Here is a 25,496-nt window from a genome sequence, read left to right as displayed (position 1 = left end):
TGCAGAGTAGTGAGTGCAGAGTAGTGAGTGCAGAGTAGTGAGTGCAGAGTAGTGAGTGCAGAGTAGTGAGTGCAGAGTAGTGAGTGCAGAGTAGTGAGTGCAGAGTAGTGAGTGCAGAGTAGTGAGTGCAGAGTAGTGAGTAGTGAGTGCAGAGTAGTGAGTGCAGAGTAGTGAGTAGTGAGTGCAGAGTAGTGAGTAGGACATCACAGGCAGCAGCTGTGCAAGCTTCTTACACTCACAAGGAGACCACAGGCAGCTGAGGTGCAATCTTCTCACACTCACAAGAACGACATTACAAACAGCAGCAGTGCTAGCTTTTCACAATCACAAGGAGACTACAGGCAGCAGAGGTGCAAACTTCCACATTTGCAACAATGAAAAACAGGAATAGCACAGAGATGCACAATGCTATATTCTCATACTCACAGGCAGCAGAGGTGCAAGCTTCTCACACTCGCAAGAAAGACATAAAAAACAGCAGTGGTGCAAGGGAGTGCACTGCAGAATAGATCAGGCAGCAGCAGTGCAAAATTCTCACATCCACTAGGAGACCACAGGCAGCTGAGATGCCATCTTCTCCCACTCACAAAAAACACATCACAAGCAGCAGTGGTGCAAGCTTCTCACAGTCACAAGAAGGACATCACAGGCAGCAGCAGTGCAATCTTCTCACGATCACAAGGAGACCACAGCCAGCTGAGGTGCAATCTTCTCCCAGTCACAAAAAGGACATCACAAACAGCAGTGGTGCAAGCTTCTCACACTCACAAGGAGACCACAGGCAGCAGAGGTGCAAGCTTCTCACACTCACAAGAAGGACAACACAGGCAGTAACGGTGCAATATTCTCACACTCACAATGAAATCACTGGCAGTACACACCACATGAACACACTCCATAACACATAGCAACAATACATTGGCATTTACAATGCCATTAGCTCAAACAAATCCGAGCCCGATTGCATTTCTAATGCTTGTTTAGGATTCTGCTTACTAGCGTGGCAGCAGTGGTTGTTAAAAGAATTGTCTTGAAGGTTTGCATTGGACACAGGTCTTAAGGGCTGCCAGCAGGACTGCGTACTTTGACCAGCTCCATAAATTCATTGTGTGAAATGTGTTGGAAGGAACGGAGAGGCTGAGTTAGGGTATTCTTGGATTGTTTTGTAAAAGGGTCCGTGCTCGTGCTTTGTCTTAAATTAGTCCAACGTGTCTGCTTTGTCAGTGTAATGATTTGCCAGTTTGTCTTGAGTAACGGGATGAGCTCATTCTAGACAAGTTGGTTTACGAAATGTATTGAGAATTTTATAGAATTCTTTTTTTGCACATTTAGCATTTTGAATTTTGTCCGAATTGTTCTTTTTCTTAGCTTTTATGTGATAGTTGACCTACATAATCTGTTAAGTTTCTGTAGGTGAAGTTTGTCTTTATTGGTGTTTGTTTTGAGCCAGGCACGTTGCAGCTTTCTAATTTGTTTTATCTCTCTTATCTCTGTGTTTCTCCAAGTTGCTTGCTTCTTTTGTTCTGTTGTCGTTCTTAGTGGTATTAGGATATCTAAAGCTTCCTATAGCCACTCTTATAGTATTTGAACATAATTTGTGTCTAGATCTCTAGTGGATGTTAGTTGTATTTCCAAGTGTTCCAAATTGAGTTTGTTCCATGCTCAATAGGTGGATGCACGTAAGGGGGTTTTAGGTGCGTTGCTTTGTGTGTGTGTGGGTTTTTTAAAACTGTTTTTATTGATTTATTACAACATATAGCATGGATACACGAATTGTGAGGAGTAGTACTCAACATTATAAAATTACACATAGTACAGGGTGAAGCAGCCTTAACACCAGTGGCAATCACAGTCTGTTTGATCAATGTAAAATTATCATCAATGAGGAAAGGAACCGTAGTTTGAAGGCGGGTCATGAAGGATCTGAACAAAAAGGAGGGGAGATCCGATTTCTGTCTGCCCTTTGGTCCCACCCTACCCTCTGTTACATCTTCATCATCTCCCATTTCCAACCCATAATAGGCCATCCAGGGGGACCAGATCTTATTGAACTTCTGAGGACAGCCTCTTGCTTTGTAGGTCACTCTTTCTGCCCCCATGTACATGTCCATACTGACTTTCCACTTTGCAAGAGGGAGGGGGGGAGTGTTGGGGCTCCCCAATGGTTGGCTATGTCTCTTTTCACCACTACTGGTCCCAGGTTACAAAGGAGGAGTTTGCTACATGGCAAGTAAATTTCAGTGAGGATACCCAGTAAAACATATCGGGGGTCTAATGCGAACTGCACATCAAGTATTGCATTCAGTTCTCTCATTATCCGCGACCAATATTCTCTAATGTGGCTACATTCCCAGAGCGTATGTACGTGCCATGGGAGGTTTTACAGTGCAGGCAATTGGGTGTGTTCGCTCTTCCCATATTACAAAGTCGTGATCTATCCTAGTAGACCCTATGAAGGATTTCAAACTGTATTAGTCGGAGTCTCTATTTTATATCTACCTCCCTTGGGTGCATCAGGGCCGCCTCCCAGTCGATGTCCTCCAGTGGCCCTGTGGTGTCCTCCCATTTGGCTCTGAGAGGTCCCAGTTTATTTGGAATATTGTTCAGTAGTGTTTTATATGTCCAGGAGATGGCCTTGTTAGAGATCTCGTCTTGTAGAACCCTGCCCTCAAGAGGGGCAAATTCTGGAATATTTGCCGCCTCTAGTCCCTCTACCCTCCATGCATGTTTCAGCCTGAGGTATGCATAGCGCTGATTTATTATGAAGCTGGTATGTAGCCTGTGGCACTTCAAAGGAGGCGAGGGTGCCCCCTTCTAGGAGATCTCCCAATTTGGAGATTCCAATCCTGTCCCATTTTCTGAAACCCTGGAGTTTACTAAATTCTCGAAGCCTACTTCCTTCCCACAGGGGAGTCTTCCTCAAAATGTTGGCATCCCACCTCATTTGTCTTTCCGCCCCTTTTGAGGCTTCTATTACTCTCTGCGTGGCTGGCATCAGTTGGCTGCCTCCCCTGCCTCCTTATAGATAGTGTAGGTGGGTGTGATTGTTAAATTGAAGCCGTTCCAATGCATATGTGGGGTGGTCTCCTGCCGCGCGTCTCCAATCATTAAGGACTATGAGGTGGCCCGCCCTGTACTACACTCGCATGTCTAGTAGTGCAAGGCCCCCGTTGTATTGGGTACGCTGTAATGTTTTCAATGCCACTCTTGGGTGTGCTTCGTCCCATAGAAGTGTGCGCAGTTCATTATTAAGTGTGAAGATTGTCTCAGGTGTCTTACTGTATATATTTTGTAACCTGTATAGCAGCTTTGGAAGAGTGATCATTTTTTACGTGGCTGCGCTGCCCATTATTGTCAGTGGAAGAAGTCTCCATCTTCATACATCTTCTTGAAATTCTTAAAATACCCATGTGGTGATCTGTTATGTTCGCTGGCTTTGTGTTATTTTATGTTGGAAAGCAAGCAAATCGTGGTCTGACCATATGACCGGATTCATTGTTTGAAAGGTAACTAGTTATGTCTTTGCAAAAATTACATGTAGGATGTGTCCAGCGATGTTTGTGGTCGATCTGATGCAGGTTCAGTGCGCCTGGGTCAGCGATGATTGTTTTCGTATGGGGCACATTGAGTTTAGCATACCAAATGTTGAGGTCACCCAGAACGCATAGGTTGGAGTATTTTGTTATTCGGTTTGAAACTGTGTCTAGAAGTGTGTGGGCAAGTTGCATTGCTAGGTGGAGGTCTATAAAGGAGCAGGAAGTTACAGGAGGAAGACTGTATGGGATTGCATCAGGTTAAAAGGGCCTCACAATCTTTTATGGAGACGTTGTCATTTTAGTGATATGTAATGTTTGTCTGAACACACAGCTAGGCCACCTCCTCTTTTGCCTATATGATTATGTGTGATAATTTGATAGCTTAGAGGAACTGCTTCATGCAGCACTGGAGCCATATCTCCCAACCATGATTCAGTTATGAACTGTCAGGTTTTGTGTCAGTGAGGTCATGCATGTGATGTTGTTTTTAGAGAGAGATGAAGCATTTATTAGTAGACAGTTTAAAGAATGTGCTTTGGTGATAGTGTGACTGTTTTGTAGAAGAGCATTTTCTTGTGGGCTTGTAGCAGGTCCGTCTTTAGTGTTGGCATTAGCTGTATGCGAATAGGAATCGTATAGCTGTTCTGTATCGTGTTCCTCATCCAGCTAAGAAGGCATTTTGATGAGTCTGCATGTGTAGGTGGTGGGGGCGTGGTTTGTAATACGTGGTTGAGAGTGAGTTGGTGCGCTGTTATTTTTGAATTACAACATTGTTGTGCAGTAGATGTGGAGAAGTGAAGTTGTGAGGTGTTGCATGCTGCTGATTGTGGGGGTGCAGCTGGTGGGTCATGTAGTAAAGATTTGCTACTAATATAGGACTATACTTCCCCTTTCATAGTAGCCTCACAAGCCTCCGAGTGTCCCAGGCGATGTCCCCTAATTGACATCACAAAAAGCCTTCAGCTGGGCCTCTAATATCCAGGTGAACAATTGATCAGATAGAAGCCAGGCATTGAGTTGCCACATGTATTTCACCCTTTTCTGACCCCAGATTCCTAAGTGGATCATGACGGGAGCATGGTCGGAGATACCCCTCGCAAGAATGTGGGAGTCCCGTGTGTGTAAGAAGTCAGCAGATGGTAACAAGAAAGTCCATATGGAACTGTGGGCTGCCGAGGCCAGTGTATATTCAACACCCTCCAAACATCACATAGCTCTAGGCCCAAGTAACCAATCCCTTCCCAGCCCTGTAGATGGCCCCTGAATTAATTTCGGAGTCTCTACAGCTCAGGATGTCATTAAAATCCCACCCCCCCATGAGCATCGTGCCACGGTGGAGGGACAATGTTCGTCCCTGATTGTCTGCAGTGTGGATGAGGCCATTTGGAAAGAGACCTATGCACTAAGTAAATTGTAGTGAGTGATCTCCATAGAATTTTCCGCCGACTTTCATCTCGCTCTCCCCCCCCGCACCCACCCAATGGATCTTCGAGCCCACTAATGGCAGGGATTTATGAAGCATGACAGCCACTCACCTAGATCCTCTGGTAAATCCTGTATGGCAAATTATATTGTAGCCATACCTGGCCAAGAAAGCACAATTGGTCCCCAATCTAGGGAGCATGACGATGGATGAATTGTAGGACTGCCCCACGTTTGTGATCTACAAGGCCACTGACATTCCATGTCAAAGCTGTACTTTTAGCCATAGCGATTTTATGTGGTATGAAGGGTAGGATGTGTCTCAAGCACGCACCCAGCCAGTGGGTCGTTTTCATTGGGCACCTGGGGAGCATGTTCTCAGCTGAGAGGAGCCGAGTGCATGAGCTAATGCAAGATGTGTATGCTGTAAAATGTGCCAAGTAAAACAAAAACAAAAGTCAACCAAACAATCAACTTTCCATCCCCTCCAAACACCCCTCCCCCTTGGAAGCATCTGTCTCCCTAATACCACTGCGCCTCTCACCAGGCCTGGTCACCCCCTTGCTCCTCCTGCCGCCTCCTGCTCCTGCCTGCCAGCCTTGCCAGCCTTGCTGCCTTTTTTCGCCACAGACGCCCCCCTGTCCCCCCGAGCGGCCCAGCCTCAGCAAAGCCGCCCGCTCGCCAGTTTCCCGCCGCAGCTCGCCACAGGCCCCGCCCACCACCGGCCCATTGGCCGAGCCGCTCCCGCCGCCCAGCTGACCCGCCCTCTCGTCCCCCTTCTTAAGGGGACAGCAAGGAGTGCTCGGGAGTCACCACTGCACCTCTCACCAGGCCTGGTCACCCCCTTGCTCCTCCTGCCGCCTCCTGCTCCTGCCTGCCAGCCTTGCCGCCTTTTTTCGCCGCAGACGCCCCCCGTCCCCCCGAGCGGCCCAGCCTCAGCAGAGCCGCCCGCTCGCCAGTTTCCCGCCGCAGCTCGCCACAGGCCCCGCCCACCACCGGCCCATTGGCCGAGCCGCTCCCGCCGCCCAGCTGACCCGCCCTCTCGTCCCCCTTCTTAAGGGGACAGCAAGGAGTGCTCGGGAGTGACCACTGCGCCTCTCACCAGGCCTGGTCACCCCCTTGCTCCTCCTGCCGCCTCCTGCTCCTGCCTGCCAGCCTTGCCAGCCTTGCCGCCTTTTTTCGCCGCAGACGCCCCCCTGTCCCCCCGAGCGGCCCAGCCTCAGCAGAGCCGCCCGCTCGCCAGTTTCCCGCCGCAGCTCGCCACAGGCCCCGCCCACCACCGGCCCATTGGCCGAGCCGCTCCCGCCGCCCAGCTGACCCGCCCTCTCGTCCCCCTTCTTATGACGCCCCCAGAGCGACCGCGCAGCGGACGCGCGCAGCGGGAGCACCGATTGAGCGCCGAAGGTGCGCCAAAGGTAAGCCCGTCTACGCCCGTCCGTGCCTGGACCGCGCCCAGCGCCAGGACCCCTGAACCCCTGGACCCCAGCCCACCCGCCGGACGTACGACGCCGCCACCCTCAACGCCGGACGAATCCCAGGATGCTACCGAGCCACCCCGAGACGCACCCACGGACCCTTCTGCTGCAACGTCTGCAAGTTCACCTGCATCCGGACCAGCAATACTCCTGCACCAACCAAGACGAGCAACAGCAGCAGCCACCTGAAATGCATCCTGCTCAACACCCGCTCCATCCACAGACACGCCATCGAGCTCTGGAACCTGCTCGACACAACCTCACCAGACGTCGCCTTCCTCACGGAAACCTGGATGAACGCCTCTTCAGCACCCGACATCGCCATCGCCATCCCAGACGGCTACAAGATCATCCGAAGGGACCGCATCAACCAAACCGGAGGAGGCATCGCCATCATCCACAGGAACACCATCCGCATCACGACCAACACCGACGACACCCTTGCACCCGCCGAGCACCTGCACTTCCAGGTCCACATCAACCCCAAGACCACCCTCAGAGGCACCCTCATCTACAGACCCCCGGGACCACGCACACAATTCAGCGAAGCCCGCACGCCCTCCTCTCCGCCGACTACATCCTCCTCGGGGACCTCAACTTCCACCTGGAGAACAACAACGACCGCAACACCACCACCCTGCTGGACAACCTCGCCAACCTCGGACTCAAGCAACTGGTTAACACCCCCACCCACTACGCCGGACACACACTCGACCCCGTCTTCTCATCCTGCAAGGACATCGCCTTCAGCCACGCCACCGGACTCAACTGGACGGACCACAGCTGCGTCCACTTCAGCTTCAGAAGGACCACGATCTACCACCACCAGCAACAGGCCGCACGCAGAAGCTGGAACAAGATCACAGCCGACCAGCTCGCGACTTCCCTGAGCAAGAACCCACCCACCAGCGCAACGAACCCAAGCCAGGCGGCCACCAACCTCGTGGATCAGCAACTGCGCAGACGACCTCGCCCCTCTGAAGACCCCGCCTAGCAGACCCGGTAGCAAGAAAGCCCCATGGTTCACCGACGAACTCAAGAGCTCCAAGAAGAACTGCCGAGCCCTCGAGAGAACATGGCGCAGAGACCCTACACCGGACAACATGACTGCCCTCAAGCTCGCCACCCGAAAACACCACCAACTCATCCACGCCACCAAGAAAACCGCATTCAAGGAACGACTGGACAACAACGCACACAACAGCAAGGAACTCTTCAACATTGTTAAAGAGCTCTCCAACCCCAACGCCGGAAACAACGACATCACCCCTTCGCAAGACCTCTGCAACTCCCTCGCCTCCTACTTTCACAACAAGATCGCGGACATACACAACAGCTTCAGCACCCAACCGACGCACGCCACGACCGAACCACCGCCCCCCACCACCACCCTCCGCGCCTGGACCCCGATCAGCATCGAAGACACCGTCCGCACGATGAACTCCATCCACTCCGGATCTCCGACCGACCCTTGCCCTCACCACGTCTTCAACAAGGCCGACGCTGTCATCGCACCCCACCTGCGGGACATCATCAACACCTCCTTCGACACCGCTACCTTCCCGGAGAGCTGGAAGCACGCCGAACTCAGCGCTCTACTAAAGAAACCATCAGCCGACCCCACCGACCTCAAGAACTACCGCCCCATCTCGCTGCTCCCGTTCCCTGCTAAAGTCGCCGAGAAGACCGTCAACAAGCAGCTGGCCGCCTTCCTCGAGACGAACGGATCCCTCGACCCCTCGCAGTCCGGCTTCCGGGCCAACCACAGCACCGAGACCGCCCTGATCGCAGCCACCAATGACATCCGAGCACTACTTGACAGCGGAGAAACAGCAGCCCTCATCCTCCTAGACCTCTCCGCGGCCTTCGACACTGTCTGCCACCGTACACTAGTGCAACGACTCAGCAACGTCGGAATCCAGGAGAAGGCACTGGAGTGGATCATCTCCTTCCTCGCCGGAAGGACACAGAGAGTCCGCCTCCCCCGGTTCAGATCTGAAGCCAGCGAAGTCATCTGCGGCGTTCCTCAAGGCTCCTCGCTCAGTCCTACCCTCTTCAACGTCTACATGAGCCCCCTCGCAGACATCGCACGCCAGCACAACCTCAACATCATCTCCTACGCCGACGACACCCAGCTGATTCTCTCCCTCACCAACGACCCCGCCACCGCCAGAGCCAACCTTCACGAAGGGATGAAAGAGGTATCCGAATGGATGAAGAACAGCCGCCTGAAACTGAACTCTGACAAGACGGAAGTCCTCATCCTGGGATCCTCACCCTCCGCCTGGGACGACTCCTGGTGCCCCCCCGCCCTAGGCAGCGCACCCAAACCAACAGACCACGCACGCAACCTAGGCTTCATCCTGGACTCCTCCCTCTCCATGACCAGACAAGTCAACGCCGTCTCCTCGTCGTGCTTCAACATCCTGCGCATGCTACGTAAGATCTTCCGGTGGATCCCCACCGAGACCAGGAAGACGGTCACCCAGGCCCTCGTCACCAGCCGTCTGGACTACGGCAACTCCCTCTACGCCGGAACCACCGCCAAGCTCCAGAAGAAACTCCAGCGGATCCAGAACGCCTCAGCACGTCTCATCCTGGACATCCCCCGTCGCAGCCACATCTCCGGACACCTGAGAGACCTGCACTGGCTCCCGGTCAACAAGAGAATCACCTTCCGACTCCTCACCCACGCACACAAAGCCCTACACAACCAAGGCCCAGGATACCTCAACAGCCGCCTCAACTTCTACGCTCCCAAACGCCAGCTTCGATCGACCGGCCACGCCCTTGCCGCCGTCCCCCGCATCCTAAGAGCCACCACAGGGGGACGGTCCTTCTCCTACCTCGCCGCCAAGACATGGAACTCCCTCCCGACTCACCTCTGCCTGACCCATGACCACCTCGCCTTCAGGAAGCAACTCAAGACCTGGCTGTTCGAGCAGTAGCGGACACCCCCTCCCCCAGCGCCTTGAGACCCTCCGGGTGAGTAGTGCGCTATATAAATGCTTTGATTGATTGATTGATTGAACTCCAAATTAGGCGGTATAAAAAAACAAACTTCCCCGGCTCCCCTCCTGGCTCTCTCAGCTTCAGAGGACTTTAGTGAGGATACACTGGTGCTGGTGTGCAAAGAAACATCATGACCGGTTTAGCTGGCTCTCATCATGGGTTAGTATACCATTGCAACAAGAAGTGAGGTGTCCCCCCCCTGTTGTCCCAGTGTCTGACATATGTGGTGCGACAGCCTCCTCTCTCTCCTCTTTCTCTGAGTCTGGTGTGACTGGATGTTCTTGGCGGTCTTCATTTCCCCTACAGGATCTCTTCCTGCACCGGAGGCCTTTGGTTTCACCTTGCATCGGACCCTGTCCTTGTCTCGGGCCAGGAGGCTGTTCATTTAATCAGTGTGGCCTTTGCACAGTCGGCCAGTCCCAGGCCTCTACCAGTGTCTCACAGAAGTGCAATATTAAAAAAAGAATGTTTCCCCCCCCCCCCCCTCCTCCTCCCCCCCCCCCCCCCCTCCTCCTTGGTTCGTGAGTAATTATGTTGGTAACCATACTTTATATTGGGAGGTGTAGGGCCTGAAGTTTCCGCTGAACTTGGAACTTTTCGCGTGTAGTCCAGGAATAACATCACACGTACGGATTGGTACATTAGATGTCCTTATGTCTGTGCCCCACGGAGGATAACGTCCCTATCACAATAGTTTAGTATTTTAACAGTCATGGGGCAAGGTGGGGCCCGGGGGAGGGAGGGACCTCTGGGCCGGCAACCTATGTGATCGTTCAATGATAAAGCAAGGGGATAGTAAGGCAGTATTGAGCCGTGACTTAACCTGTTGCTCCAAACACAGTTCAGGTGTAGATTCTTCTGCCCCCTTGTTAAAGCCAACAAAATGGAGATTACTCCTACGGGCTCAGTTTTCGGTGTCTTCTGCCTGCTCAGTAAAGGTCTTGGAGTTCAGTCAGGCAGGACACTTCTTGAGATTTGACAGTATCCTCCAGTGCGAGATGCAACCTTCAGCTTTGGAAACTCGGGCTGTTGTATTGCATAATTCTTGCCATAGAAAGGGCATATTTACCAAGACCTCTCCGATCTTAGATTTGAGTGCTGAACAAGAGTCTTATATAGTTTGCAGGATCATAGAGGTGTGCCCTCACCCCTGGGGAACTCTACTCGTTGCACCCTTCTGACCACTGGTGGTCACCGTGAACTTGTCAGTCTTGGAAGTGGCCAGAATTGCTGGGATTTTATAACCCCCACCCCCCAGTGCATCACACCCTCCCCACCCCCGGTGGCTTTGTGGCCGGATCCGTTGTGGGTGAGCTCCGGTGTCAGGAACAGCTTTAATCCTGGGCCGCTTGCGCCACAGTACTATGGCCATGGGCAGAAAGAGAAGCCAGGCTCAATAATAATAAACAATACGTTTACAAGGCGTGCAAATACCGCAGTGTATTGGTGCTGACAGTGGAAAACTCCAGAAAGGCGGTACAGACTAATAAGGCTCAAGTCATCTACTCTAATTGGGATCTGAAAAGCCAAGTCTTAATCTGTTTTCTAAAAAGCTGTAGATTTGACTGTACTCTCTGGGCCAGAGCGTAAGTGCCAAAGTCTACCTCCCAGATGTTCTAGGCTCCTTCCACCCCATTTAGTTTTTCTTAACCTGGCAGTTTTCACCAAGTGGGCTGTTATCGACCGTAGCATCCGTTGCGGGCAATATCTACGAAAGATGGTAAAAATGTAAATCCGGATTTGTAAAGCGCAAACTACTCACCCTTACGGGTCTCAAGACGCTGGGGGCCGTTGTGGAAATTAAGTGAGCTATTGCCCAGAGTCACATGGTGCTGAGCTGATCTGCTGCCGGAGCCAGGGATCGAACCGTGAACCCTGTGCTCCGAAGTCAGCTGCCCTGGCCGCTGCACCACACCTCTCCAATGGTCTTATGGCCGTTTTGAATAATACACAAAGCTTTAAATAAACCTAATCCTGTTTGCTACTGGTAACCAAAGCCAGTCCCGTATAGGTTTATTGACTGAACAAAATCTGGGCACTTTCAACAGGAGCAGCGCTGCCGCATTTTGTAACAATTGCAACTTTTGTATGGCAACTTTCGTACCGCCTAGAAACAGGGCGTTACAATAATCTATCCCAGAGAGGATGCGTGCTACGACAACAGTTTTTTGAGGATCATGTGGGATAAAAGGGAACACTTCGAGTAGTCTAATAATAAAATAGCATGTGGATGTGGTGTGATTAATTTGCTCAGTAACCCGAAGTTGGTCATCGAAAATCACCCCAAGATTTTTACCCTTAAGAACGGGTGGGTAGTGGGCCTAAATTGGTTGGCCACAAGATAGCATTCCATAAATTGGTGTTTTTCCCCAAAAAAGGATCGCTTCCTTTTTTTGGGTGTTCAGTTTTAGATTATTTTGCATCCAGGTTAATACTTGGGTTAAGCAGTTTCTAAGCTTTGAGGCCGTTGGACCCTCTTCCGGAATAACAACGATAATTTGTGTGTTGTCGGCGTAAGAGACCGCGTACTGACCACAGGCCTCAATAAGTTTTAGCAGAGGCAATATGTAGATGTTAAACATAGCCCGCGATAGAGATGATCCCTGCGGAACCCCGATGGCAGGGAGAATGGTTCAGATTTAAATCCATTTACTTCCACTCTGAACCCTATCTTTCAGGAATGAACAGAGGAGGGTCAGAGCTGCTACGCCATTAGACTCTACAAATTTCTTCAGAGGCCTCCATTAAGGCAGGTTCTGTGGAGCGCTGAGCTCTGAAGCCAAGTTGGACCTGATTAAGGATTTTATTTGTTTCCTAAAAATAGTGAGCTCTTTATTCAGTGCCTTTTCAAGGATTATAGCCGGAAAAGGCAATTGAGAAATCAGTTGATAATTCTTAGTATTGGTTGGATCAAGATTAAGTTTTCATTTTGGGTAAAACCGATCCCACCTTCCAAGCTATTAGGAAAGTTCCTGATTCTAAGATCTGGTTCAAGAGTTTTGTAGGATGTAAACCCAATATATTAGGTACCAGATGGCAAATGAACGGGGGCATGGATCATTTGGAGAACCCGACTTTGTGGTCCTTATAAGATGCTCATCTGCCTCCTCCGATAAAGGGAAGAAGTTGTACAAACGTTCCTGATGGCATACACTCACTGAAACTGTGTTGTCCGGATTGGCCATCTGAAACAGATTCATGGCGTGGTCAGAAACTCCCTTGTCCATTACCAAAGGGGTCGTCGCAGTTCCGTCATAAATATACTGTATTTTGTTCTGAAAGAAGTCTGCATATTATTACAGCTATCTTGGTCCAGTCTGTAAGGGTGGGAGGTGTTCCTGCTTAAAATGTGAGATTTGATCATTTTAAATAGTTCTGATTTTATTTTAGAAGAGAAGAATAGTGGACTATTTATCAGGGTGTAATACTCCTTACAGGTCCTAGCATACTGGTCTTTATCGGCTTGATTGTACTCCTTTCTCCTTACTCGTTCTTCTAGATGACATTTTTGCTTAAGGCATTTTAGTTCTGGGGTAAACCATGGAGCAGAGGGTTGGTGACCGTGTATAGCCACTTGTTTTTCAGTTTCCAGCTGTTTCACGGCGGAGTCTATCCAATTGAACAAATCACTAAAGGCAATTTTATTATTGGTATTTTGAAAAATTCAAAACCTACAACACACCAAGCCAGCATATTGGCAGTACCTGTCCAGGATTGAAATCAGCAGAGTTATTACATTAAAAGACATTGTTCAACATGCGTCCCACCGGTCTGTACTCAGAAAAAGTATTGCCATTCATAACCACTTTACGATGTCCAGTAGGAATAAACATTTCAGGAAGGTACATTCAGAGTCCGAAACCCGTTAGATGTGGCAGACCGTTCAGGCCGACCTCCAGTGAATGATAAAAAACATTGCCAGTTCACAACAACCCCTCAGCTGAATCTGCACTCGTCTATGTTCCCCCCATCTGTTCTCTGCTTCTCCCAAGCCCAAACAATAAACGGTTCCCAGATATCACCTGGCCTCGAAGTAGGGGGCATAAGTTCCCTGATCCACTCCTTCACCGAAGGCACCCTCCTACGTCCCCAGTGCACTGCAACTTGACGTTTAGCAAATAATTACTAGCGGCATTAGTAATGTCTGGGTCACTGCCAGGACTATTCTTGCTCTGGGAAATGGCTCACTTAATCTCCCCGTTGACCCCCAGCACCTCGAAACCCTTAGGGGTGAGTAGTTTGCGCTTTACAAATTCTGGATTAAGATTTAGCCATGATTGCTGACCCAGCTTGGCTGTTAGTGGTATGTGAGTCTGATTGCTGACCCAGCGGCCACCTAGTAATATGGTAGGCATGATTTGTGACCCAGCTTGGCTGTTAGTGGTATGTGAGTCTGATTGCTGACACAGCTGGTACCTAGTGATATGGTAGCCGTGATTGGTGACCAACACACAAAATGGGGAGGACCTGAGGAGGTTTTAAGACCAGCAGGGGATGACTCCCCTGGGTCTAGATAGCGAAGAGGAGAGCGCTGGAGTTTTGTTGGACGGTTTCCCTCACCCTCCCGTAGGTGACATGCTTCATCATCGGGTATTCTCGCACTGCGAACCTAGTCACAGTGCTGGCTACAACCCCAGCACTGAGTGGGAGGAGCTCAGGGATGTTTTATTTATAAGAAAGTAGAGGTATCCTAAAACCTGTAGATAGATGAGCAGGGTGTGGTGTGCAGAAGGAAAGAAGAGTGTATGTGAGCTAAAACTAACTCTCTGGTCTGCTGAAAAATCTTTATTAGGGCATCCAGAGGTCAGGATTAAAAAGTAATTATGGCTATGACAGGAGGGTATTCAACCTGTAATAGAACCGTGGGGGTTGACATGTTTCAGCCTTTTACCCTCCATAGAGGTGTAGCGGCTTTCTTCAGGAACGACATGAAACTAGCAAAAAGGTAAAAAATGTCCACCCAAACCAGGCTCCGTAAGTGGAAAGGTTTATACAACCAGTGGCTGGAGTGGTTTGTCACTCTGGCGTAGTATCCACTGGTGAGGGTGCGCCGTAAAAAGAGTCAGTGTTACTTTTGTTCACACATCAACTTATCGCACTCATAGGACAAAAGAAAAGACTTCAGCATAAAGCGTTCACAACTGAGTCAGTACTGAACCCATTATTAGACCATGTGCTTAATCAACCCATAAAATGATTTTGTGACTATAGCTTACCTGTGTATCGGGTGAACCAAAGACGCCTAAACCTCGGCGCAGAAACTCGAGGTGGCATCCAATTCCTGTTTGGAAACATAAGTGGTGCTAAAGGTTTGACTGTATTGCTCAGTCCTAAAATGGTACAATGTACACAGTTTACTTAAAACGCAGAAACATACTCTGTTGGTGAACCTGCTCAGAAAAATTTCTATCTGGGCAGATGCTGTGTAAATTTAAGAAAAAACGTGGTGTACATTTATAAAAAAATAACAGGAGTATTGACTTGTTTGTAAATTCAGATAAACTGCTGCAAACGTCGGTTACGACCCTTCAGGGAAGGTAAGTCATGTTCATAAAGGTGGCAGAAACAATGATTCAGCCAACATATAAAATAAGCCAGACAATAAACCATGTAGGTTACGGCAGGCAAAAAACAAGGGCCTGAACACGAATGCAGAGAAAGCGGATTCTCCCTCCTATCAAAGTTGACGACAGATGAGATGTGAATATCAGGAAAGGTCCCTAAGTCGGGAGATAGGTTTGCTACAAAACTCTTGAGGCAAATGGTTCCCTCGCACAGTATAATATGGTCTAGGCTGCTGCGAGGGGAACGTAGCGATAACCTAGTACAGAAAGTGAGACTAGTTAGAAAGAACTTCCAAACACAAAACAAAAAGAGCATAACAAATACCTGTGCGAACAGATGCCCAGAGCGTAGATTCGCGCCTCGGAAGGGTGGCTCGCTCTGACGGCGTTCCATCTTTTCTTTTCCTGTTTGCGAGCAGGTACCACCGACGTAGACCTGTCAGGAAAACAGACTGTCTACCTCTGCAGCAAATTTTGTTAGCACGCGGTTGTGCTCAACAAAGGAGTTCTGGGAGATGTAGTTTAACCTCTCTGTATGTCTGTCAGAAATCATATATAGGCTAGGAAAATAGCCTCAACTAAAGTGTAGTGACGGAGTTAAAAATATGCAGACTAATCTTAGTCTAAATGTATACCTATTGCACCATGTGGGTCCTATGGCTGCTCAAGGAGGGCATGCAGGGTATTTAATATATGGGTGTGAAGTAGATTATATGGAACACAAACTGTTTTTACTTGCACTAAGCAGGTTTAGTTACAACCATTTTAATGCATACTGTGTTGTGGTTCATGGAGCAGATCAATCAGTAATGCTCTTTTGGCGTGATGTCTTAGTGTCTAAATGGGAGATAAAAACCCATATATATAATTTTGTTATAACCTGGACTGACGGGCATACAGTCTGGTATTGTCTTGATGTTAGGCCCTCAGTCAGAACGATGTTCATAGTTTCAGGTCGAGATAGGCTCAGATTCGACCCTATGTGAGGACGAATTGTATTCTACGGTTACGGACGGGATAGACTCAACCAAGGAATCGCATCATTAAGGCCTGAGCAATCACTGCGTAATCTGTATACCCAACATTGTTCTTTGCTAAACCAATATTATGACCTGTTTGAAATCGGTTGGGAAGTGATCGGTTTATCTAGCACTGTCCATTTAAGTTCATTAGCGTCATGTCCCATCTCTTGAGTGTGTAGTAAGTTTTGTGACCTGTTTTTTCCAATGGATTGTACTCTAGTGCTGCGGAATGCGGGTTTTGATCTTTCTAGTTGTCATACACACATCTCAAACCACATGGGCAAGTGATCAGATAAATCAGGTATTCAGAATTAGTTAGCGTGCTGCTTTTGCTCCCATGGTCCATCTGTGCCTATATCAATGTGTGTTGTATGCGAAGTTTGGGCACAGACACTACATGTACCACGTGGGAAATGTCCTTTTACAGGCAGGAGACCCCAGAGAGTGTTTGGTTGTCTGGTGGATTGTATCCGAGCTCTCGTGTGCACCATCTTGTCTTTCAAATTAGCACTGCATTTGAAAGCAAACATCGGTTCGAGCAGCGAGCGCGAACCTTTGTTCAGAACTTTTTCCGTTTTTGGTAATGGATTTCTGGACCAAATTGCTAAAGGTGCTGACAGAAATCAGTCTGTATCAATTCTTTGAGGGCGAGCGTCTAGTAGAGCTTCACGGTTGTTATTGCTGGCTCTTTTTGCAGATTTCTTAATCCGGGTCCGTGGATATTGACGGTCCGTCAGTTGGCGTTCTAGGGTTGCTGCATGACTTTTGTATTTGTCCAGATCTGTACAATTACGTCTAAACCGTTAAATTTGGCCAAATGGCAGATTATCATCCCTCAGGTGTTCCTTGGGAAGCATAGATCAAAAGGTCTAAGAAAGGGAGACTTACTTGTACTGGTAGGTGAATTTCAGATAAGCATTGCAAGTATTGAGCCACTGATGAAAAATAGTTCTTTCTTGCAGTGCCACGCCATATTACCAGAATATCCTCGATATAATGCTTCCAAAGGACAATGTTAGATCGAAAATGGTTGGTGGAAGTTAGGATTGTCTGTCTCTCTAAAAAAAAAAAAAATAATATATATATATATATATATATATATATATATATATATATATATATATATATATATATATATATATATATATATATATATATATATATGGTTTCTCATATATAAATATATAGAGAGATAGAGATAGATATATATATATATATATATATATATATATATATATATATATATATATATAGAGATATATAGATATAGATTCTCCAGAATGGGGGCGAATGTGCTGTCCATGAAGTCCCTGAAATCTGCAAGTAGAGACTGTCCTCAGATTGAAAGAAATGTTCTTTAATTGCAAGTGGTGCACATTGCATGCGGAAGGAAACTGGTGTTATAGTATCAAGTTCTCTGGATCTCAATAAGGCGTCAATCGTGGCCAGGGTGTGGTCCTGAGGAATGAGGGTACAAAGGGACTCCACCTCAAAGGATACGAGGACGTCTGTTTCTGTACTGAATTCCACGTCTTTCAGGGCACATAAAACATCTTTAGTATCCTATAGGTAGGTCGGCATCTCTTGAACCATGAGTCACAAAAAGTCAACAAATTTGGAAAGTGGTTCAAGGAGGGGTCCTATTCCTGATATGATCAGGCGACCCGGAGGAGGTCTTTGCTTCTTATGAATTTTAGGCAGCACATAGAAATAAAGGGTGATAGGCTCTTTGTTAACCAAAAAGTCAGCTTCCTTAGTAGTGAGCCCCCCCTGCTCCTTGGCATCGCGCACTAATGTTTTATTCGGGCCCAAAAGTCTCATAGTGGGATCCAGTTTCAAAGGTGGATAAGCACTGATAACTGAGAGTTGTCTTAAGCATTAATCTCTATAAGAGGAAGTCTCCAGGATGACAATTGCCCCACAATGATCAGCTGGTTTAATTGTTATGGATCCATCCATGCTCCGGTTCTGGAGTGCTTCTTGTTCAATTTTGGACAGATTTCGGTACGGAGAATTAGTTGTGCGGCCAAGAGTAAGATCTTTCATTACAGCCTTCTAATCACCTCCGGCGGTACGGAATGTGGAGGGGCATGAACGTGGATCTCTTGCCAAGACTTGTGTTGGTGGGTTGATCTGTTTATGTAGCTGCTTCTTTGTCAGAGAAGAAACTAAGATGGAACTTCCTAAAAAATTGTGTATGCTCCTGATTTATCTGGAACATATCTCCTTGGTGGGTTGGAACAAAGCTGATTCCTTTGTTCAAAAATCTTGATTCTGTAGTGAGGGTGCGTTGGATCAAATTGACAATCGGGCTGTTTCCCCGCTTTTCCCGTTTGGTGAGTTGTCTCACTTATGCCCCGTGTTAGTTGTGGAGAAAGAGGTAGATTCCAGTGTACTTGGGACAGTTGTAGTCTTATGCCTCTGGATCGTCATCATCCTTGCTCTAAAAAAGAGGAATTGTGAAAATGTGGTGGTGGTTGGAAATGTCACTGGTTGATGATATGGAGGCATTGGGTAATTCCATGGTCCGAGGAAGCCACCATTGCTGTTGGTTATCCGCTTTCCTGCGGGCGGAATTCCCCCACTGTGCGGGAGAATTCGACGCGTGCGTGGTTTGCACGGCCCCCAGCCGTCCTCCGCACACGCGCACCGTGACATCAGTTGGCCGCGGGCCGTCCCACGCACAGAAGCAGTTAAAGGTGTAATTATTTCCTCGCCATCTGCCTCGACCTCTCCTTTTAGTCACAGGTGACCCAGCTGTTACCTAGTAATATGGTAGGCATGATTGGTGCCCCAGCTTGCTGATAGTGGCATGTGAGTGTGATTGCTGACCCAGCTGGCAGTGCCCTGCATGTGCCACGGTTACTGTTCCAGTCAGGAGAGAGCGGCGAGTGAGCCATGATTGCCGACACAGCTTGTAGATGTGGTATTGGAGCCATGATTGCTGACGCAGCTGGTAGATGTGGTATTGGAGCCGTGATTGCCGACACAGCTTGTAGATGTGGTATTGGAGCCGTGATTGCCGACACAGCTTGTAGATGTGGTATTGGAGCCGTGATTGCCGACACAGCTTGTAGATGTGGTATTGGAGCCATGATTGCCAACACAGCTTGTAGATGTGGTATTGGAGCCATGATTGCTGACGCAGCTGGTAGATGTGGTATTGGAGCCGTGATTGCCGACACAGCTTGTAGATGTGGTATTGGAGCCGTGATTGCCGACACAGCTTGTAGATGTGGTATTGGAGCCATGATTGCCGACACAGCTTGTAGATGTGGTATTGGAGCCATGATTGCAGACGCAGCTGGTAGATGTGGTATTGGAGCCATGATTGCTGACACAGCTTGTAGATGTGGTATTGGAGCCATGATTGCTGACACAGCTGGTAGATGTGGTATTGGAGCCGTGATTGCCGACACAGCTTGTAGATGTGGCATTGGAGCCATGATTGCTGACACAGCTGGTAGATGTGGTATTGGAGCTATAATTGCTGACGCAGCTGGTAGATGTGGTATTGGAGCCGTGATTGCTGACACAGCTTGTAGATGTGGTATTGGAGCCGTGATTGCTGACACAGCTGGTAGATGTGGTATTGGAGCCATGATTGCTGACACAGCTGGTAGATGTGGTATTGGAGCCATGATTGCCGATGCAGCTTGTAGATGTGGTATTGGAGCCATGATTGCAGACGCAGCTGGTAGATGTGGTATTGGAGCCATGATTGCTGACACAGCTTGTAGATGTGGTATTGGAGCCATGATTGCTGACACAGCTGGTAGATGTGGTATTGGAGCCATGATTGCTGACACAGCTTGTAGATGTGGTATTGGAGCCGTGATTGCCGACACAGCTTGTAGATGTGGCATTGGAGCCATGATTGCTGACACAGCTGGTAGATGTGGTATTGGAGCTATAATTGCTGACGCAGCTGGTAGATGTGGTATTGGAGCCGTGATTGCTGACCCTGCTGGGAGATGTGGTATTGGAGCCGTGATTGCTGACCCTGCTGGGAGATGGTGATAAACAAGCCTTTGACGAGTCCTGCCTCTCTGTGTTAAATGACCATTACTTTTGTCTGCTTGTGCGACCCACCCCACAGTTAGCTAAATGAGACATTAAGACAAAAATCTGTTCCAGACCAGCGGCTGCCCTAGTTTCCCCCCACGATAAATTGTTGTCTTGTATATCACTGTGAATAATTGATTTTTCCTACTGTTAATAATTTTTTTCGTATTCATAGCAATCTGCATTTCCTCCTGAAATTTTAAATGACATTGGTTTCATTTGTCCTCACAGAACGTTATGGTCGTCAGTTGTGTACATCCAACGTCGGAGTAAGTACTAAAACATTTGTATGTTTTCCTAAACTGTTGTCTTTACTTTGTTCTACTTTTCTGCTGCACACCCTAGCTGACCCACAGAGGGAGGTAGTGGTGCATGTTACAGCTGCCTGTCAGTGGAGTTCATATTGGGAGCAGTACATTTGTAATGCTAAGCGTAGGAGAGAATGTGAATCTGGGGAGAGTCATAGGAGGATTCTGATCATGACAGCAGCAGCCAGTGAGCGGTGAAAGATGCAATACTTAATATAGGAATGTCACCTTTCAACAAGTATTGGGAAAGCCAGTAGGTCTCGCCAATGAGACCTTTTGGCCTTGGCAACCATTTTTATGGGTGGCGGGGCAGCGAGCTGGCCATGGGTGGCGGGGCAGCGAGCTGGCAGTGGGTGGCGGGGCAGCGAGCTGGCAGTGGGTGGCGGGGCAGCGAGCTGGCAGTGGGTGGCGGGGCAGCGAGCTGGCAGTGGGTGGCGGGGCAGCGAGCTGGCCGTGGGTGGCGGGGCAGCGAGCTGGCCGTGGGTGGCGGGGCAGCGAGCTGGCCGTGGGTGGCGGGGCAGCGAGCTGGCCGTGGGTGGCGGGGCAGCGAGCTGGCCGTGGGTGGCGGGGCAGCGAGCTGGCCGTGGGTGGCGGGGCAGCGAGCTGGCCGTGGGTGGCGGGGCAGCGAGCTGGCCGTGGGTGGCGGGGCAGCGAGCTGGCCGTGGGTGGCGGGGCAGCGAGCTGGCCGTGGGTGGCGGGGCAGCGAGCTGGCCGTGGGTGGTGGGGCAGCGAGCTGGCCGTGGGTGGTGGGCGAGCTGGCCGTGGGTGGTGGGGCACCAAGCTGCCAACGCTGAGCCGAAGGAGCTGGGGAAGCAGACGAGCAGCGGAGGTTGGTAGAGGTTGGGGGATCATATGGTGAAAGGGGGTAGTGGGGAAGCAAGAGCTGCAAAGGAAGGTGTGCAGGAAGGAAGCAAGGGCATCTGTGAGGTAATATCTCAACTGAGAGTAGAGCAGTGACACCTACTGCCTGATGTAAAATGACTGCATCAGTGTTGCCGCCTTCTCTGCATTCCACTACACGCAGTAAAAGTATTAACTAAGACAAAATATTATCCTAACATTGCTGGTCATAAACACCATCCTTTGATGAAAATGCACATTGACGTTTATTTCCTGTGAATGGAGCAGTTGATAACTTTCAACAGACGCATGCTGATCACCACCTTGAAGATGTCTTTAGGAGTCTTAATGTTAAATAGTGTCATTCTGCCTTGTGTAGTTTCTAAGAGTTTGGGACATGGCACAGTAGGAAGCTGTAATTCATTTATTCAGAGATTTAGTCAATGAAATGTTATAGAAATGAGCAAACCTCTGATCACAAAGGCACACAGTTTCTTGTGTATATTAACTCTACAAATGCTTTCCTGTTTGCCCTGTAAATGTTAAATGTACAAATGAATCCACTAGGGAGTGCCCTGGATGGTTTAACAGGGCCGTGAGCATGCTTTAATGGGACAGTTCACCCTTCTAGAGACTCTTGTTTACTAACGGATGGCACAAACCCTCGTCTCCCGAGAGATGCTTCAGACGGTCCCCTCTGACCAGGTCGTGTTGAGCTGTTCCTATCTGCAGCTTCTCGTGGCTGTCGATGGGGCCTCGGAGTGCTGCAGTCTCTTAGCGGCATGTGGCATCTCATCCTGATTGAAATTAAGTTTGCAGAGGCTGGATGTGAATCCGTACTCAGAAGGTGTACAGGGCAGTGTTGCTTCGGAGGGTTCCGTTTTGCACATAGTTTCTGTGGTTGGCATCTTCCTGGCTGGGCTGGTCGTCCACTGAGTCAAGTCTTTGGGTCTGTTACTGGGAGCAGTTGTTGTAGACATGTGTGCATCTGCGATTGTTGGCATGGCTTTTTGCTTGGGCATGCTCTTGAGGTCTGGGCTACCCACGGTGTGTTGTGGATTGGGTGTGCGCTTCAAAGGTGCCTGGTGTCAATGGGAGTATTTTCTTCTGATGGGTCACCCCTGATGCCACAAGCGTCTTGTGACAACTGCTTTAGTAGCCGGAGTTGTGTTCTCTCATTGTAGGGTGGCATCTGTCTGCCCTTTTCAGCTGTGCTGATTGTTTGAGGGTGCTTTTAGTATTTATAATAAGACCTGGCTGTTTTTTTGTGCCGGGCACGTTTAGTGATGTCTTATGTCTTTGGCGTAGATGTTGTGGTATTTTGATTTGGTATTGTTGGTGTTGTTACAGCACATTGTCATCCGTATTACATTTTAAGCTGTGGTGGTTGCATGTGTGCTTGGTGTTGGCTGATTTTAGTGCCGAGGCATGGATAGTAGTGTCTCTAATGGTGTTGTTGGTGTTCGGTTTGCGATTACTGATGCTCTGTTGCAGCACGTCGGAATCTTTATGGCCTTTGGTGCTTCGTTGATAGTCTGGTGTTGGACTACTTTGATCTGTTATGCAAGTATTTGTGTATTGGCATAGTGTTAACACACAACACAGTGCATCGAAACTTACAGCACTGGATGAGGTGAAAGGTATTTGGTTAATACACAGAGTAAAATAAGCGTGCACTGCGATTCAGTGGTGGGGTTCTAGTGGTCTGGGAGCATATGTTTTGGGTTGGTTAAAGTGAATTGACTAACATTCAGCTGAAGTCTAACTCTGGGCTGAGTACCAATCATTCATTTCCAGGTTTACCTTGGTGTCCCAACGCTTTTTCTGCTATATGTGAATGAGTGGCATGCTAACTCTCTCTCCTCTCAGCCCTCGCAAGTTTGCTGATATTGCATTGCACACTTGCCCCTTGCATGTGCCAAGTGCTGAGTAGTGATTGCGTGCTGTGAGTGCCAGTGTGGCTACAAACTGGAGTGTTTTAAAATACGAGGCAAACCCAAGAATCCCCAGGGACCTGGGGTTAGGATTCTTTCTAAACCAGAGCTCCCTAATTTACTAGCATACAAATATAAAAAAATTTGTCATTTAATGAAGGTATACATTTTACCATCTAGAAAAAGGGTGCAAGTGACGAACCTACTTTCTACAGTGCTGTATAGAGTCTGCGCTTGATATCGACAACGTTTCGATCCCAAGAGACCATAAGGGATCATAATCAGGACTCTAATGATATGGAGTCTGAGAGTTGGAAAAGCGAGAACGAAATCGAGACAACAAATATGAACAAAACAGCCGGGCACAATTTTCCACACACATGTACAAGTTGTACGCTGGATTCAGGGTTTTACTTACATTTTGTGACCAATACTTTTGCAACCAATAAAGCATTTTATGAACAACCTATAAGTGGGTCATAATCTGGCCTGCCTCATGAATAGTAATGAATTAGGTCGCAAGTTAACAGGCCACCATCTCTCTGGTGGCCGCCAATCAAAGTGAGTCTTGTTAACAGACCAACTTATCGGTGATCACTGTTAATTTGAGCAAACTTTAAAAACATTTTTTAAATACATCCTGTTTTTCTTGAAGAAAAATGTTTTGTTTAATTAGCAATGTTCCACTGGACCACTGCCTACTTCTCAACAAAGGTTTTGGCATTTACACTGAGAAAAGGTCATTAGAGAAACCACTTCCCTTTTTGTGAATGGTTTACCATCCCTTGTTGGGAGTTGGTAACTTTTAAATGTTTTGTGGCTGGATTACGGTTGCAAAACATGGAGGCTGAATCAGTATTTGTAATTGACACCTGCAGCAGCCCCTAGGGCTCCTAAAATGAGACGGATACATTGGATAATACATTTCTGCAGTCACAAACTCCAAATTGGATTGTTTGTTCATCGCGCCCTCTGCCATGAAAAAGTTTGAGTGGCTGTCGCAAAGCACTTGAGATGGAGAAATGGGGTCGAGGTTAGGGAAGAAAATATCTTGAAGAGGTCTTTGGAATTATTTCCTGCCTTGGCCATTCTCGAGCGCACAAGTGCTTTGTAGTTGTGGGTGGAGCTTTGAGGTTCCCCTCTGTTAGCGGCAGTGTCGTCTGTCCTCGCTGAAGATACTTGGGGGTGTACACCAGGTCTGAGATTTAACTGGACCCTGAGGGAGTTATATGGGGCTGAGACGGTGGCCCGGGCGACTTCTACGAGTAAAGGAAAGTCAGGTGTTGAATATTTTGAATGAAATGGAAAGCAAAGTGACACAGAGATAGAGGTAGGAAATGCAGTAAGGTTGAACTTTTCTGCTGAGGAATTGTTCCTCGCGTCATGCCTTTAGGCATGGAGGGGTGATTCGTAGTGAGGGGATTGATGGCTAAAAGTGAGCAGCCTGCGGCCCTGGCTGCCGCGGGGAGCGCAGCCTGCGGCCCTGGCTGCTGCGGGGAGCGCAGCCTGCGGCCCTGGCTGCTGCGGGGAGCGCAGCCTGCGGCCCTGGCTGCTGCGGGGAGCGTAGCCTGCGGCCCTGGCTGCTGCGGGGAGCGCAGCCTGCGGCCCTGGCTGCTGCGGGGAGCGCAGCCTGCGGCCCTGGCTGCTGCGGGGAGCGCAGCCTGCGGCCCTGGCTGCTGCGGGGAGCGCAGCCTGCGGCCCTGGCGGCCGCGGGGAGCAGCCTGCGGCCCTGGCGGCCGCGGGGAGCAGCCTGCGGCCCTGGCTGCCGCGGGGAGCAGCCTGCGGCCCTGGCTGCCGCGGGGAGCAGCCTGCGGCCCTGGCTGCCGCGGGGAGCAGCCTGCGGCCCTGGCTGCCGCGGGGAGCAGCCTGCGGCCCTGGCTCCCGCGGGGAGCAGCCTGCGGCCCTGGCTGCCGCGGGGAGCAGCCTGCGGCCCTGGCTGCCGCGGGGGGAGCAGCCTGCGGCCCTGGCTGCCGCGGGGAGAGCAGCCTGCGGCCCTGGCTGCCGCGGGGAGAGCAGCCTGCGGCCCTGGCTGCCGCGGGGAGCGCAGCCTGCGGCCCTGGCTGCCGCGGGGAGCGCAGCCTGCGGCCCTGGCTGCCGCGGGGAGCGCAGCCTGCGGCCCTGGCTGCCGCGGGGAGCGCAGCCTGCGGCCCTGGCTGCCGCGGGGAGCGCAGCCTGCGGCCCTGGCTGCCGCGGGGAGCGCAGCCTGCGGCCCTGGCTGCCGCGGGGAGCGCAGCCTGCGGCCCTGGCTGCCGCGGGGAGCGCAGCCTGCGGCCCTGGCTGCCGCGGGGAGCGCAGCCTGCGGCCCTGGCTGCCGCGGG

The 25,496-nt window shown here is 49.7% G+C and overlaps 1 protein-coding gene across 2 annotated transcripts in view; it reads left to right on the top strand.

The window, feature by feature from the left end:
- Nucleotides 1–25,496, top strand: part of PPP4R2 (protein phosphatase 4 regulatory subunit 2) — an 86,106-nt gene that overhangs the window by 44,005 nt on the left and 16,605 nt on the right. For both annotated transcript variants that reach the window (XM_078661876.1, XM_078661875.1), the window contains exon 5: nucleotides 20,328–20,365. In XM_078661876.1, the coding sequence (XP_078518002.1) occupies nucleotides 20,328–20,365 (38 nt within the window). The remainder of the gene's footprint in view (nucleotides 1–20,327; nucleotides 20,366–25,496) is intronic.

This window comes from Lissotriton helveticus, chromosome 9, assembly GCF_964261635.1.
Source record: "Lissotriton helveticus chromosome 9, aLisHel1.1, whole genome shotgun sequence".
NCBI classification, from domain to species: Eukaryota; Metazoa; Chordata; class Amphibia; order Caudata; family Salamandridae; genus Lissotriton; species Lissotriton helveticus.
Note: the sequence above shows the minus strand (reverse complement) of the source record. Positions and strands in the feature narration are given on the sequence as shown.